At 34.9% G+C, this 18348-nt stretch overlaps 1 protein-coding gene across 4 annotated transcripts in view; it reads left to right on the plus strand.

The window, feature by feature from the left end:
• Positions 1-18348, plus strand: part of MLF1 (myeloid leukemia factor 1) — a 32920-nt gene that overhangs the window by 7543 nt on the left and 7029 nt on the right. For 3 of the 4 annotated variants that reach the window (XM_072959948.1, XM_006200866.4, XM_072959945.1), the window contains exons 2-3: positions 10340-10487; positions 17934-18017. In XM_072959948.1, coding sequence (XP_072816049.1) covers positions 10340-10487; positions 17934-18017 — 232 coding nt within the window. The remainder of the gene's footprint in view (positions 1-10339; positions 10488-17933; positions 18018-18348) is intronic. The other variant, XM_015236491.3, reaches the window with a different exon arrangement.

Below are 18348 nucleotides of genomic sequence, written 5' to 3' on the forward strand. Positions count from 1 at the left end.
TACATTTCTTTTTCTACTTAACAGTTTTCTTTAAAACACTTCATACTGCCTAAGATCTGTAGAGTAAAACCGTCTGGAAACACTCTCATAAACAGACTCCTTATTAAATTTATTTAGAGAATACTCACCTTTTCGTTTTTTCACTTTAATACTTCGTAGTATCATCAGAGGTACCTGGGAAATGGCCCTGCTTTCTGAGTAGAAGACTAGATTATAATTGCTGGAACTATTGACACCTAGTTCTTTATTTTTAGTAGAACTTCACTGCTGATATATTGCTTCTGAAATACAAAGCAATAATTTAATAATTTAGTTAACCATAGTAGTTTAAACAAAAAGAATAAATCCTTTAGATAAGTTTAAAACACCGTTACACCATTTATGATAGAATCAATTTAATGATTTGAAACATTCTACATAGCAAATTTCTGCATTCAATTTTCAGAAATTATATTCAAGTTTAAGGCAATGAGACATCAGAACTACACAGAGTTTTTGGAGTACACCTTCTGTCTTAGCATATTTTGAAAACTAATGCCTAATTAGAAACAACTGAGAAATACTAATTTATTAAAACATAAAACTTAGTAGCATCTTACCAGGAATACCAAAATTTGAGAAGCTTTAGGATTTTCACAGAGATAAAATGGCATACTTTATTTTACAGCATTTTAGTGGGAATTGCCAAGAAATTAGCTTTTTTTTAACTATTATGAAAAAAAAAACCACACTGATACAGCCCAAACTGAATATTTACGTTGAATTTGGAATTGCAGAATTTTTTCCCATTTCAGTTTTCCATATTTACAAGTGCACTATGAAACTTTATAAAAAAATTTTTAAAAACCTATAAAACTTAGTAACATCTAACATCTGGCAGTTAGTACCTTATTTTATAAAGTATCAAAGTGCTTTACATTTTCAAAAGTGTGTTTTTGGATATGTAATACATGTTTATGGCAAAAACTCATACAGTACAGTAGGCACAGTAGACCTGCCTCACAACAATATGGATATAATTAACAGTAAACTATACACTTAAAAATGGGTAAGATGGAAAACTCATTGAGCTGTACAGTTAAGATTGATCTGTGCACTTTTCTGTGTGTGCTATACGTCAATAAAATAGCTTATTTTAAGACCAAAAAATAAAAGACTCCCTTCTCACCTTTGGCCCTCAACCACTTTGCTGCATAGCCTCCTAGGGATTTATTCTATACATTTATAAGCATTTGTGCATGGATTTTTAACATGAATGGAGGTGGTATACTCTATATCCTGCTAATCCTTCCATATCAGTACATAAATATCTGCCTGGAGATTTTAAAGATGGCATAATATTCCATTTAAATGCTTTTAAAGTGCTGAAAAGTCTTTCATGGCTCTTTTCCTTTCCTTTTTTGGTTATTGTTCCATCCAGAAACATCTGTGGGCCAGATAATTTTGTACAGTGGATGGAGCAAGCAAGATGTGTTTCCTTTCTTCCAGTAGCTTCTAATCTAGGAGAAAAGACAAACAATATTTTCTGTATGTTATTTTATTTTCAGTAGTCTTTGTTATATAAAGAGGACTACACAATCAGCAAGACTTCAATTGTTTTTAACTTGAATTTTTTAAAAAATTCCCCTTTGACTCCCAAGAATAGTAACCTATGCCTTTTTAAGGGAAAGAAAAGAAAGTAGAAAAAATAGTGAAGAGTATTTAAAAGAAAAATGATTAAGTAGTTGAAATAGTCAATCTTATTCAGAAGTCCTAGAATGGGAATTAAGGCTGACAAAAATAAGGGTATACCTGCCCACATACATTGATATTTGGTTGTGGGAAACAAAATTTACTCTAGCAATTACAGGCAGAAAATAATTTATTACAGGCATTAAATGGCTTAGAGAATCACTGTGATGGCTGAAGAAACAAGATTCTAGATTGAACTTTCAGGAATGACTCCCAAAGTCACATCACAGATTCAGACCACAGAGGGAGCAACTGCCACTTCCAGGGTTAGGAGTCACTGAATTGGGATGCTGCCGCTGCTCCTGGCTCTGAAGCCATTGTGTACCTGCTAGCATATAAGCAAAATGGATTTCACTTGCCTGTCCCCCAATACCCATAAAGCTCTAGTGATGAGACACTCAGGGTTCTGCTAATACTGCTACAGAGAAACTACGTATCTCTGTGACTGTGCTTGCCAACAAAGAGAAGTTGTCATCCATATAGGCTCTGCTGCACCTCTGCCTTCCAGTTCTCAATTAATTGCCCAAAATTGGCAAAACCTAAATCCAGAATCTTAGCTTCAGTGGAGTAGTCTGTTAGGCCTTGGACTGAATGAGTTTTGGGAGGATGTGAAAATAGGAAATCTCAAATACTGAGCCAAACTAAGCACAGCTTCTCCCTCCTAATTCATATCTATAAAGTCACTTGAAATACTTTTAAGCATTCATGCTCTGACATTAATTTCTTTATCTTGTTCAAAATGTGTAAAAAAATTGCACATATTTGGGGAAAAGTAACATCATGAAAGACAGAAGCTATGCTCACCAAACAGAAGAACCAACATTTAAGGAAACAAAGCTAATGAAACAAAGACTATAGAAAGTGTAATTAATATCTTCAGGAGTGTGGCCAGGAAAGATCCAGTGTACCAACTCTCTTGGAGATAACACTATAATGGCAGGATAAAATACAAAAACAACTTTCTGGAGAAGGTACTAGAGAATGATGACAACCAAATAGAAAATCTAGAACTGAAAAATACAATATTTTTAAGGAAAATATTCACTGGATGGGCTTAACAGTAGAATGGAGATGACATAGGAAAAGAGTCACTGAACTTGAAGGTTAATAAAAATCAATCTGAAACAAACAAAAATATTTTTGTAGGAAAATATCAAAATATCTAACATAGGTGTAGTTGGAGAAGAGGATAAAGAGAATGAGGCATATAAATTAGTTGAAATAATAATGAAAATCACCAAATTTGGTGAAAGATAAAACTTTAGAGAGTCAAGAAGCTGGAAATATGGATAAGGATAAATATGGATAAGGATAAATATGAAGAAAACTATGCATATATCCATCATAATCAAACTTCTGAAAGCCAAAGATAAAAAGAAAAATCTTGAAACAAAAGAAAATGATACATTAATTGTATACAGGAGACTAATAATTTGAATTACCTTTGGCTTGTCACCAGACACAACAGAGGCTAGTAGACAGTATAAAACACTTTTAAAGTGCTGCAGGGGGGAAAAAAAACCTGACAACTTAGATTTATCTGTGAAACTATTCTTTAAGAATAAAGGGTGAAATAAATTATTTTCTGATAAAACTAAGAGAACCTGTTGCAAATATTCATACCCGCAGAACAAGAAATGTTTAGATTCCTTAGTGAAGAGAAATGATATCACATGGCAAGTTATTAATATTAGGATATTAAGGAAAGAAGAGTGTCAAAAATGTTAAATATATGGCTAAATGTGAAAGAGCTCCAGAGATGTCAGAGGATAGTGCAGTCATTTAAAAAAAAAACAAACTAACCAGAGATAAACAGAAATTTAAAATTTGACCTTAAAAGTTAAAAAAAAAACAAAACTGTTAAGCAGATTGTTCACAGCCAAAGACTGTATTAGTAACCTGGGAAACCAAGCCAAGAAATTTCTTTCAGTATGCAGCACAAAAATCACAGAGGGTTAAAACTTCTACAAGGAAGGGACAGATAGAAAAAGAATAGTAAATACACACCCCAAAAAATAATTTAAGAACAATTTCTAGAACTAAAGAAAGGCTGAAATCCTTAGAACTCTGATTGAAAAGGGAAATTTAAGGATTGACAGGATCTTTTTTTAAAGTTCTATACTTGGACCCATGACAATGTAATTTTAATATAATAAAAATATATTTTAAAAAATCACAAACTTCTAAAGACTATAAATTTCTTAGAAATAATGAGAACCAGATTGTCATCAGACTTAAGCAAAAATAAGGGAGATAATGAAGCAATGTCTTCAAAATACTAGGGGGAAATTATGTAGATTTCTATGCCCAGATAAGCCATCGTGTCAATTTGAGTGTAAAATAATTTAGACATATGACTGCTCCAAGTTATTCAAATTACTAGATGTTAGAATCCAGGAAGAAAATAATAAGATGAAAGATTCAATGGTACATGAAATGCCCAAAATATGCAAATGCAGAAAGTACGTTTGTGGCTGCCAAGGGCTACAGGACGGGAGACTGCCAACAGGTATGGAATTTCTTTTTGAAGTGATGAAAATGTTCTGGAATAATAGTGGTTGCACAATTGTGAATATACTAAAAGCCACTGAACTGTTAAAAAAAAAAGATTTAATGGTAATTCAGAAGTAAACCAACCTCAACTTTTCTTGATGGAGGGAGATTGAACTAGAACACCTGCCATCTCCTTTATTCTTCCCATGGAAACAGACCTCACCCTTTCCTCTCCTGGAGCTAACACAGGACAGATAAAAACCCAACAAACATCCAGCTCGTTCCTGAAGTTTTGAATTTGGATGACTTGGAGAATAATGACTATGTGTTTAACAGAAATACAGACATAAGGAAGAAAAGCTGGCTAAGGAAAAAGACAATGTTAGAAATGTTAGGTTAAACGATTTTTTAGGATTGAAAGAAGAGAAACTACAAGTGTATTACAGATACAAACAAATCATAATACAACAAACAGTTATATGCCAACAAATTGGACAACTAGAAGAAATGGATATTTTCTAAAGACATACAAACCTCCAAGACTGAATCAGGAAGAAGTAGATAGTCTGAAGAAACTGAATCATTAATAGTGAAATTGAATTAGTAATCAAAAACTCCCAGCCAATAGAAGTCCAGGATCAGATGGCTTCACAGGGGAATTCTACCAAATGTATAAAGAAGAGCTAATACCTATCCTTATCAAACCATTTAAAAAAAAAAATGAGGAGGGAACACTCTCAAACTCATTCTAATGGGCTACTATCACCCTGATACCAGATCTAGACAAAGACACTATAAAAAGAATTACAGGCCAATATTTCTGATCAATATAGTTTCAAAAATCTGCAATAAAATATTAGCAAACTGAATTCAACACTATATAAAAAGCATCATACACCACGATCTAGTGGGATTTATTCCAGGAATGCAAGAATGGTTCAGTATCCGCAAATCCGTCAGTGTGATATGTCACATTAACAAAAGGAAAGATAAAAATCACATGATTATCTCATTAGATGCTGAAGAAACATTTGATAAAACTCAGTATCCATTCATAATAAAAGCTCTCATCAAAGTTGGTATACAGAGTACGTATCTCAACATAATAAAGGCCATATATGACAAACCCACAGCTAACATTACTCAATGGTGAAAATCTAAAAGCTTTTCCTTTAAAATCAGGAACAAGACAAGGATGCCTTCTCTTGCCACTTCTAGTTAACATAGTAATAGAAGGGCTAGCTACAGCAATCAGAAAAGAAAAAGAAAAAGAAAGTCTCCCAGATTGAAAGGGAAGAAGTAAAACTGTCACTGTTTACAGATGACATGAACAATATATAGAGAACCCTAACGTCTCCACCAAAAAACTATTGGAATAAATGAATTCAATGAAGTTGCAGGATACAAGATTAACTTATAGAAATCTGTTGCTTTTCAATAACAATGAAATGTCAGAGAAAGCAAGAAAGCAATCCCATTTAAAATCACATTTAAAAGAGTAAAATACCTAGGAATAAACTTAATCAAGGAAGTGAAAGAACTATACTCTGAAAACTATAAGATATTGATGAAGGAAATTGAAGATGATACGAATAAAAGTTTTAAAATGTCCATACTAGCCAAAGCAATCTACAGATTTAATGTAATCCCTATCAGAATACACAAAACGTTTTTCATAGAACTAAAACAAATCCTAAAATGTACATGGAACCACAAAAATCCTGAATAGCCAAAGCAATCCTGAGGAAAAGGAACAAAGCTGGAGGCATCATGCTCCTTGACTTCAAACTATACTGCAAAACTGTGGTAATTAAAACACCTGAAACTAACATATAATATTGTAAATCAACTATACTTCAGTAAACACAAAGACTTACTTGGATAGAAGTGGGCAAATGCTCAATAATTTATCATTATTTGCAATTTATACTCAGTACTTCAGAAAGTATTACAACTTCCTGGTCAGGGTTCTGTCCCCACTGCCTGGCACAGTGCCTTTTACATGGGTATTCAATATATATTTGTTAAATAAATGGAGACCATTTGCATCAAAACAAGCAAAAATTGAACTAGAGGTCCATGATAAAATGGTTGAAGAGGATTGATTAATGTTTATTCATTTGAGGTCCTTAGAACATCTGCATTAGGGTTCTTGAAAGGCTTGTTGGAATGCAGATTACTGGGCCATGCTCCAGAATACTGACTCAAAAATCCCTGGTGTATGTGTCAGGAATCTGCATTTTACTGAGTGCCTCTGGGGACTTTGAAGCATGGTCAAGTTAATAGAAAGAATCCACAGAGGGGAGAAAAAAGACCAGGTAAAGTCCAGAGAAAATAAGTCTTTAGAGGGTAGTGCTTCTCAGCATTTTAACATCATTAACAATTAGAAAACATTTGCAAAGCACCTTGGGGTACAAGGAGAGACTGATGGAAGCTGGAAGTAAGCAGCCCCAGGGCTTGGAGGGCTCAGGCCCACCTGGCTGTTGCCCCAGGGATACGGTATCAACATTTTGACCCACCAGTAACCTATCTCACGCTAAGGAAGCTCTGTCAAGGGTGAGAAGGAAGGGAGAATTTAAAGGAAAAATTTATTAAACAAGGCTGAGAACAGTGCACTGCCCCTGAAGTTAACACTTGCTGCTGAGAATTCAAGGGGTAGGGACGACCTTTGGGTATTAGTAATTGGAAGGTTAAGGGAATCCATGGAGTTTTAATGCAGAGGTAAAGGGAAGGAAAAAGGCATTTAAGAAGAAATAAAGGGAATGAGCTACAAGGAAGTAAAGGACACAAGCATAGAGGACTGTTGGAAGGTTGTAAGAACTAAAGAAAAGGAGATAGTAGCTGGAAGAGTATCGGGAACATGGCGAGAGGAGGGAGAGGGGAAGTATAATAGCAGCCTTTCTTTGGTACAGCAAGAACAGAAAGTTTTCATTGACATGGATCATAAATTGATTACTTAAAAAAAACCCTTTGTAATCATTTAGTAGTCTAATAAAGGACTTCAAACGTCCCTTTGAATTGTAACAAGAAGTAATAGTTATAAATCAGGCCATCAGTGCAGAGAGAATGCTGCCATTGGAGTGGATACTTCTTCAGAAGCTGGTGCTTTCTGAGTCTCTTTTGGCTGGTCCTAATTCAGGTTTATGTTCTCTGATCTATTGTCTCTATCATCAGCTCTAGACATCCCATTCAGCATGAGTGCCAGGTTAATCACAAGCTGTATTTTGTAGCTTTTCAGTCTTCTAAGACTATTTTATGTGGACTGGCAGAAACAGTTGGAAATTGCTTTAAATACTGTGATTTTAGGAATGTGTTTATGGTAGACAGAATAGTGCCCCCTTAAAGATGTCCACATCCTAATCCCCAGAAGCTGTGTGTCATTTTACATGGGAGGGGGCAATTAAGGCTATAGATGGAAGTAAGGGTGTTAATCAGCTAACCTTAAAATAGGAGAGTAACCTGGATTATCCAGGTGGGCTCAATTTAATCACACGAGTCATTTAAAAATATGGACACATCAGAGAGAGATTTGAAGATGTTATGCTGCAGGCTTTGAACATGGGGAAGGGGGCCACAAGCCGAGGAATGCAAGCAGTCTCTAGAAAATAAAAAAGGCAAGGAAACAAATTTTTCCCTGCAGCCTCCAGGAGGAACATAGCCCTGCCAGCACACTGATTCTAGCCAAGTGATACCCATTCTGGGCTTCTGACCTCCTACAGCTCCATAATAGTAAGACAAACAACCTGGTTTTGTTAAATGGAGGAAAATTTGAACAGATGTTCTATCAAAGAAGGTATCTGAATGCCATGTAATATAGAATAAAACCCCAATGGGATATTATTATACCACCACTGAAATGGCTAAAATTAAAAAGACTGACAATACCAAGTGTTAGCAAGAATGTAGCCCACTGGAACTGTCAGTTTAGCTTTTTTTAAAGTTCAACACACTCTTACCACACAACCCAGCAATCCCACTCCTAGGTATTTTACTCAAGAGAAATGTTAACTGTGTATACACAAAGAAGCTTTATTCATAATAGCCAAAAACTAGAAACAGTTTTGTAATGATATTGTAATGTAAATTATACATATACAATGGCCCTAGCAATAAAACTTTAAGTAAACTGCTGATAAATGGAATGAACTACTGATAACATGGATGAATCACAGAAGCATTACGCTAACTGATAGCAGCTAGACGCAGAAGACAACATAATGTCTGATTCCATTATGTGAAATTCTGAAAAAGACAAAACTGTAGTGACAGAAAGCCTGTCACTGGTAACTAGGGTTGGATGGAGGTAATTGCTGCAAAGGAGCAAGAGGGCACTTTGAGGGAGATGGAAATTTTCTACAGCTTGATTGTGGTGGTGGTTGTGACTATACATTTTTCAAAATTCATCAAACTGTACATTTAAGATGGATAAATTTCACTCTATGTAAATTATACCTCAGCAAAGCTGAATTAAAACAAAAAACCTCTTAGCAAACACAAACACACACAAATCCAGTTAAGTGGCTTGCTCATGAATTGCACTTGAAGCTTTTTCTTTTTTAACCTCCAAGGTTACATATGTATAAATCTGAGCTCCCTCGGGATAGGTTTATGTATATAAATACAGCAGAACTCAGAGAAGCTCTTTCTGCCTGGAACTGAAGGAAGATGGAATTTTTGAGCTTTCTCATGATCACATCAGAAGATTAGAATTTATAATTAGAAGTGGGTGACCTAAGGCAGATGAAAATGAGGTGAAGTCTAAAAGGAGAGCAAACTATGAGGGGCTTCAGTCCTAACAGGGGGCTACAGGGAAGAATAAGGTTGCCTTGGTAAAGTGAGCTCCAGTGGTGATGTGCCTTAAGTTCTAGGATGAGTAATAAGGAATTGACCAATGGGTCAGTGACTTTCCAACAGAAATGACATTACCACTGTGATAAGGCAAAAAATTTTAGATTCTTGATTGAGATTTGAGATAAATGAGACAACATCAGATTAAAAACATGGATATTTATATGGCACGAAGAAGAGGGCCTGGAGTGTGATTATTGCTTTATGTGTTTTTAAATAAAACACATCGCTTTTTTATTAGAAGTATTTGATAATAGAATAAAAGGGAGTGGCATTCATACATGAGCTAAGAAGATGAGGAAATTAGCATTCAACAAACTATATGCATCAGATACCGTACTTTGTGCTTTCAGATTACATGATTTAATCTCCACAGCAGGGATATGTGATAGCAGCCTCATTTTACAGCTGTGGAAACTTAGAAGGAAAGCTGTGAATCCTAATTAATTAAGGTACTATAGACACAGAAGGGGCATATTCCTCAAAGACTCCTGAAGGACTACTTGAGTTATGATCGCTAGTGATGCATGTCCACAAACTACACCAGTTAGGAGGTTGGGGGCGAGGGGTGCCAGGAACTTGCATTTCTAACCTGTTCACTAGTTGATTGGTAACTTCAAAAAAAATTTGAGAATCACTATCTTAAGACAGAAGATATTTTTACTATGTGGTGATTTCTAGTATTTGGAATTCTTAGAAACAAAAGTTCGCCTCGGAGAGGTGATCTGCAGCTTTGTCTTTACTAAAATAATGTTGTATCTTCATGGTGTTCATAACATAGCTATAGTTCTCAATGCTAACATTCCATAAATAAGAGTTACAAAAATAAACAAGTCAGCATTCTTTATTAGCTCTCACTAGAATTTATATTGTTGACTGCCCAAAGTGACCTCTACCTGGTAGCAGTATTTTTCAGAGTCCTTTTTTTGCAGTTTCCTTTAGTGGGGACTTAAGCCACCTGAGATGTGTTACTTTGTGTTTATCAATTTTATACAGTAAGGGATAAATAAACATGTATTTTAACCATTATAAAATATACATATATATTTTAACTATTATACACAAGTGAATATGGTAGATAACAAATAGAACAGGTTTTGTATTCATGAATAGTGAGTCTTTATGGGATAAATCTATTCTCCTAAATTCTTCCTTTGTCTCTTTAACAAGCATATTAGTTCAAAATAATTCTTTGTAGTATTAAGCTGCCTACTTACTATTTAAATTCCAACACTTACTCTTACACGATTACATGTATTTTCAACAGTGATTCTTTTATTGCACACCGAGAAAGTATGCAACAGATGATGAGAAATTTCTCTGAACCTTTCGGAAGAGACTTGTTCAGCATCACTGATGGTAGAGGAAGAGCTCGTAATCATACGGGACATGAGGATGGTGAAAATTCCTTGACTGTAAGTTCTTCAAAGTTAGTGAAGAAAACTGTTACGAGGGAACTATGGGAAAGCTCAATTCTTTAACAATGCGTTTTTAATTGTATAGCATTCCACTGTGCTACCAAAACTTTTAACACGGTAGAGTTATAAATTATAAGTCAAACTTAAAGCATTGTTTTCTATATATATATATAGGTTTTTTCTCTCACCTTATAATTTACTCCCATGTATCAAATTAGAACAGACGGAAATATCCTTCCTGTCCCCTACAACACTTTTTTTCTGCTTTAAAATAGCATCCAAAGCTATAGTATATGCTTATCTCTGTTGGGCCAGGAAAAACCAGTCTTCTGCATGGCTACCTTGGACCTTCAAAACTTAGATTAACTTTTAACCATATCCAAAAGCCTTGTATAACTACAATATGTTTTTATAGTCTTGTCTGAGATCAAAGCTAAAAGGTTACAAACATACTTAGCTCAAACCGCCCCCCAAAAAACCCAGAATATTTATATACCTTAACTAATTTCTTTCCTGCTTATTTTATTTGTATTGCTTTTTCAGCCTCAGGAATGGAAGTTCTAGTACAACAAATTCACAAAAGTTTCTAAAAGATAAATCTCTGCAACTGAAATGTAGATTTTTAGAGCTCAGTAAATATGAGTTAGTCAATTGGGAAACTTTCAGAATCTTCTAGAAAAATTTTTCTTATTTTCTGTTTGCAATAATCTTAAATAGAACAAAATGTTTCAAATACTCCTAAGAAGTTTGATGGATAAAGTTGCATTTTTCATTTAAATAAAAGTAATCCTTACATTTTCATATGCATATTATTCCAATATATATGTTATTCACATTCCAATTAGTTTTTTTAATTAGTTAATTGTGGTATCATATATATTTTTTAAATTTTAGGACTATAAATTTCTATAAATGTCTAAAATTAAGTTCAAAGGAAAAATTATCAAAGAAAATATCAAATCAATTGTGACATTCTGAAATTTTACCTTCCATGTGAGCACTGAAATATTTTATAATTTGCTATAGCCACACAACCATCCAAACATAACCATATAACCAGCAAGAAAGAGTAGGGCTGTACATAGTATTTGTATTTATGTGCATAAATGAGCTACTCATAGCCTTTGTGGAAGAAGCAAGAAGTGATGATTTTATTCCCTTGTAAGCATAGAAAAGAGAGTTGTTTATTCATCTGTAAAGATCTCATTGCAAATGCCTGTCACATCAGCTGTAACTCTGCTGGTCACCCACTGGAAGTAGAACTTTTTCTTTCCTGGCTACTTGTTTAAAGCATCTGAATGTTTAGTGAGCTGGAATAAGAAATATATAACCAAACAAAGAGATAAATTTCCATGAAACCACTTTGTAAGATTTATAATTTAGAACTGTTTGTATTTTAGCTTGCCTCATATTTGCCTTGCCAGTGTGGCTTGAAATCAAGTTTTGGGAACCAAAAAAACCCACATAGCTAAAGTAATATGATTGTGTAAATGTGAAGATTTGATAAAGAAAGTCAAGTAGATAAACAATTCTGAATATAAAGGAAGACCACGACCGACATTTGAATGAAAAAGTGAAATAGGTGCAACCTTGTCCAATTTATAGGCATAAATTAACTTTTCTCTCAGATTATGACCCATATCTATAAGCTGAAGTATGTAGTATCCAATAGAACTTTCTGGATGATGGAAATGCTCTAAATCTACCTTGTCCAGTATGGTAACCACCATCCACAGATGGCTACTGAATACTTGAAATGTGCCTAGTGGTACCTGAGGAACTGAATTTTTGATTTAATTCTAATTATTTGGGGAGGGGGGCAGTTGGGTTTATTTAATTAATTTATTTGTTTTATTTTGATGGATATACTGGGGATTGAACCCAGGACCCTGTGCATGCTAAGCATGTGCTCTCCCACTGAGCTACACCCTCGCCCTTAATTCGAATTATTTTTAAATTTAAATAGCCACATGTGGCTAGTGGCTGCCTTAATGGAGGGCATGACGATATTCAAATAGGCTCCAAAGCCTTAAGCTTTTTTTTTTTAAGCCAATGCTGAGTTAAGAGCACTGATCACCTATATATGAACCTATCATCTTATTTTTAAATTTAATATCTTTCAACATTTTCCCAAGAAAAACTGCAGTATTCATCGACCTACTAAATAAAAAGTAAATGGTAGTTTTCACTATATCAGATTTAGACCAAACCATTTCCTAAAACCTTGAGTTTTATAACTTTTTAGATAGTAAATACTGCTAGGTAGGATTTACTTGCCTCTTACATCTCAAATCAAGTCATAAATATTTTTCTTCAGTTACATTATACAGTATCAGCTATCTTGGAAAGCTGACACCAACGCATTTTTTTCTTGTTCAAACTTTGAATATCCTTTGCCAAACAAGAGCACTGAGCATTGTCCTAGGGCAGTTGAAGGACAGTAGTAATTTTTAAAATGTAGGAACTTCATCCAGTTACAGCAGGTTTTCCAAGGAACATTCAGCTTCTCTTTTAGCCAAAACTCGTTTTTTTAAAAATGTATACTAGTGAAATACGACTTTCCTTTTTTACCTGACATGTTTTTTTGACATGTTTATAGCTCAGTATGAAAGACTTATGTAATACTGAAACTAAAAGAAATTAAAAGAAATAAGAAACCAAACAACAATAACAACAAAAGACCTCTATCCCAACTTGACTTTTCTAAGTCAGTGTTTTGTAAGTAGATGTAAAGGTATTCGAAGTTAGAAACTGCAGAAAATGAAAAAGACTGCTGCCTAGTTTGAAAAGAACATAGCCAAGAAAACAGTAGGCTTTTTGAGCATGCTAGCTGTTCTGTTTGAACTTTTAACAACAATTTATACAAAGCTTTCTTTTTTCTCTTTTCATGAAGTTATAAATTTTAAAATGAGTGTTTTGATGAAGCAGCAAGCCATTATACTGATGCTTTTAAGCATAATGGATGATAATTTTTTCTGTTGTTGGCCCATTTCTTGACATTTGTCATCTTTATCAGCCATATTGAAGGAAAACAAAGCCTCCTATAAAAGTAGGAGAAGCAGCAGCTCTGCCACTTTATTGTGTTTGTGTTATTAGCATTTTCTTCAGGTCATGATTTCTTTTTTGGGATATTTTTAAGCCAGTTGTCCATTTTGGGAGGATTGGTTTTGTTTGCAGCTAGGTCATTTAATCTGTAAATTTATTTAATTAGGCAATCTATAATTCAGATTATGACATGTGCTCTTCTGACACTTAGACTGAGAGATAATGCCAGAGTCAATCTGAAATCTGTTTTTCATTTTAGTACAAAGAATTTTCATTTTAGTAGAAAGAGGAATTTTATTGGTGCTTCTAATATACTTTGGAGATTACTGTTCTAGATATACAGTATAAGTATATATCGTATGATATAATTTATTATAAACTTTAATATAAACATACAGTTTTCTCTATTTTTCAATGTAACTTACACAGGGAGAAAATTATCTTTCACTGAATGATTATAAAACCTTGTATATACCTTTTACAAAGAAATTCAAAATTTATTTTCAACATTTGAAACTTCCAAGTAATAAAAGCTTTTAATTTGTATACACATCTAAAAATTTATTTTTATCCATCTGTACCTATTAAGGAATACAGTTTATGAACTATAATTTTGATTATTTCATCTATTATATTTACTGTTCTTTTCCCTATCACAGACCAAATATTTTAAAATCTGCATGTGAGCCTTGCTGAAGTCTACATTTTTTTATTCCATAAATTAGTTCTTAGGAAGTATTCATTAATTTTTGTGCCCAATATCTCTACTAATCTTTTAAAATGTTGTTAGTGTAGATACTTTTATTTTTAATTGATTACCAGCAAGATTAACTGATTTTTTTTTTAAAAAGATGGAACAGTTGAGCAAAAGAAAGATATAATCTTAATCATTGTATCTTATGTTTCAATTTTTGTGTGAATTTGCATTTCTTTTGAGAAATGTTTGTCTCAATCCATAGCAAATACTTTGTCTTTGAACTGCCTTTATATTAATAACTAATACTAGAGTAGTCTTATTTACGAGTGGCATGAGGCTTCCCTATTTGCCTGCCAGCCTCCTGTCAGGCTCTACCATGAGTAATAAGCAGAAAAAGTTTTAAATATATGTTGAAGTTTTTTTGATTAAAAAATTCTATGACTTGGTTAGCTCTGAACTATGTGATTAATGCAGTACACTTCTTTTTCAGAGATTATCATGTAATAAATATCATAACCAAAATTAATTGGATTTTTTTTCCTAGGCAATGCGTTCCCTTATGCCTTTTGGCAGTTTTGGTGGTATGGTTCGTATCATAAGACACAAACCATTTTAGCAGCATTTTCTGAAAAATACTTATTTTTCATTAGCTTAAGCAAATTGAATTGGCATGCAGCTGCATTTACTTTGATGATGGCTTTTTAGCATTTTTACTGAAAATTTATTTCATGTATTAAATTTATCTTAGAGTGTTTAGGCATATGTTTTGTGAAGTGAGTCATTTCAACATATATAAAATCAATCTTCAAAAAGAAAAAGTACATTTTAATACGTGACCATTCACCTGATTTACAAAAGGGATCCCCTTAGTTGTGTTTGAAAGTTGGAGACTTCCACATGCTCTTGATGATAGGCAAGCACATTTGGAAAAGCTCAAATTGGCCGCTCTCTCCAGGACTCTATTGCCAATTTGTTCATGCTTTTCTTTTCCCATGTCCACGTATGGCTTCTCTGCAACTAGCTTTTCTCCCACCTGTTTCTCTGGGCTTTGGTTCTGTTTTCTGTGGTGCTAGTTTCTGACACACTTAAAAGCAATCTGAGGAGTAGCAGAGAATAGCATGACCTTAGAGTATTTCCTACAGATGCATTTGTACTCTCATGAGAAAGTTCCTGTTTTATTCTCCTGTGTTAGATTTCAGCCATTTCTCTCAATGTTTGACATTTGTCCTTCCTGGACAGTTTTTAGTGAGACAAGTAATGAATGGGGGAAAAAAGCAGCTATAACACAGAGTTATCAATAAAATGATTAGGGAGTTGAGCATGCTGTGTGAGCACAGATAGAAAAAAGCCCAGACCTTCTGCGATGGTGGGTCAATTAGAGAAGACTTTCTGAACCTTGAGGATTAATAGGAATTAGCCAGGAAAAGCAGGGATGGGAGAAGAGTGCTCAGCATAGAGGAAACAGTTTGTGCAGAGACCTGGAGGCTAGGGCTCTCGAAGATGTTTAGGGTCAGTTAGCCCTACGGTGTGAGTTGAAGGAGAGATAGAGATAAGCATAGAGAGGTGACCAGGGACTTCTCTGGGCCCTGCTAAGGACTGTGGGCTCAATCTTAGGAGCAGGGAAGCAATTGATGAATTATCAATTCAAAATAGTAGAATCAGTTTCTTCTTTTTGAAAGATCATTGTGCCTGCAGGTAGGAAAGCGATTAGCAGGGACAACAGTGGAGGCAGGGAGGCTAGGAAGCTGTTGAAGGCTTCTAGGAAGTATTAGCTATAGCTTCTACTCTGGGAATAGCTGTGGTGAAGAAGAGAAATAATCTCATTTGAGAGAGAGTTAAACAGGTGAATGGATAGAACTTGGTGATTTATTGAATTGAGTTGGGTGGATCTGTAGAGAGGGAGAAGGAAAGTATTATGCCTATTTTTCTGGCATGAAGAATTAGGTAGGTTGGTAGTTCCCTGGCCACGGAACTAGGGAACAGAGCACTGATGCAGTGCAGATATGAAGGCAGAGGTGTTCAGAGAGATCATTTCCGTTTCAGGTGTTTTGCATTTTGAGTCATCTGTGGGCTGTCCAGGTGGATTTATCTGGTAAACAGTTGGATATACGGGAGCTAAGCTAGAGAAAATTTGTTCATTCATTCAGCAAATATTTATTGAGCCCTCTTGTGTGCCAGGAGTTCTTTTTAAAGTATTGGGAATACAGTAGTGAATAAGACAGAAGATAGCCCTGCTGATTTGACAGTGAATTGAGAAGAGAGAGAATACACCCAAACATCTGATCTTTTCCTCCTCCTGCTTCTCCGCCCCTTCCCTACCATCTCTCTTGAATTGTATCTCTAAAACAGCCCTGATTCTCATCCTACTGTTGAAGTCAAAAATTCAGAGTATTTCCTGAATTGTGTTGAGTCTGTGAAATGCAGATTGATTCTATTGCAGTCCTCTGAGTCCCATAGATGTATCAGTATCTCCTAAACGTGCCTTTGTGTTCCCTACTGTGCTGAGTGCAGGTTCTAAAGAGAAATTTTGTTTTTCCATCTGTTTCCCATTGTAACTAACAATAAAAACCCAATAGAATGCAGAGACATAAACAGGCCTTTGATACGTCTTATATTGAGTCCCAGCTTGGCACACAGCAAAAGACTCTCCAGAAGGGCTGAAATACCAGCATTGAACAACAGTGCCTTAGAGGATTCAAAAGACTCTTTCTACTTGAGTGGTAGGAATTCCTTGACCCACACACTCCTTATAATAGTAGATGATGCGTTGGGTGTCACACTAGAACATGTGCTTCACTTTTTGATTTCTGGTAACTGTTCTAGTGATAAAACCTAAAAAGCAATAGCAGACTTTCTAGAGCAGAATTTCTCAGCCTCAATGCTACTACTTTCATGTTAAGCTGGATAATTCTTGTTCTGGGGAACTGTCTTATGCTTCATAAGATGTCTAGCAGAATCCCTTGCTTCTGCCCAGTAGATGCCAGTCACAGACCCTCTTCAGCTGTAACAAATAAAAATGAGTGTAATTATTGCCAAATGTCCCCCTGGGGTCAAAATCACTCTTGGGTAAGAAACCACTGTTGTGGAGGAATTCTGAACTATTCTAAAGGAGCATGCCTCATGCTTCGAGGGTGGGCCCTACTGAGCCTTCAGGGGTAGGCAGCAAATTCAAGGCCTGTTAATGGAGTGGATCACAGGAGGGCTGGCTACTCCAAGGCAGCTTCTGTCAGCCTTGTGGTATTGCTGAAGGTGACACTGTTGTCTTATACTCAGGTGTTATTTATTTGCCTGGTGGGGTACCCAGAGGGAAAAAGGAATAATTTGAAAACTAGCCTGTGCTAGAGCTGTCTCGCCCACAATGCACGACTCAGTATTTAAATATTAACCAAATTATGTTTTGAGCAAGTTGAATGATTGCATGTTGCATGTATATACATGTTTATATATACACATACATATATGCCTGTATTTATAGTGTTACAACTTCCTAACCATTTATATGTTGGCTATTTAGGATTTTGTGTATGCTTCAAATTTTTCTTTAACAAATTGCTTTCATTGTATTGTCCTTAAATTATCTTTGCCTGGTAGATCCCAGCATGAGATCCCACAGCAAAAATCAAGAAAACATTTTTCAGCTGTTGTGGGAAGGTTCATTTGCTTCTTTCGTAGTTAATAATGTACTTCCTAATATCCTGTAGCGTCCAGATGTCAACCCTTTTCAGGCAATGGACCGAATGATGTTAAATATGCGAAACAGTATGCAGGAATTACAAAGAAACTTTGTAAGTACTAAAAAACTGATGAGAACGTTGTTTTCAGTTATTGGTAACCCTATATTATAGTGGCTTTCAACCGTCTTCTAACCTTGGTCACAGTGACTGAAAAATACATCTTACATCATGACAGTATTTGTGTACCATTTATATTGTATACCTGAAATAAAAGTTTCATGAGAAAATGATCATACTATTTACAGATTGTGCTGACAGAATTTTCTATTTTATTTCACATTTTAAAAATTCTGGTCACAACCCCCTAAAATGATCTCACAACCTACAAGTCTGAAAAATAGTATTAATTAAATTTTCACAATAAAAAAATTCAACCTCAGAA

Source organism: Vicugna pacos, chromosome 1, assembly GCF_048564905.1.
Source record: "Vicugna pacos chromosome 1, VicPac4, whole genome shotgun sequence".
NCBI classification, from domain to species: Eukaryota; Metazoa; Chordata; class Mammalia; order Artiodactyla; family Camelidae; genus Vicugna; species Vicugna pacos.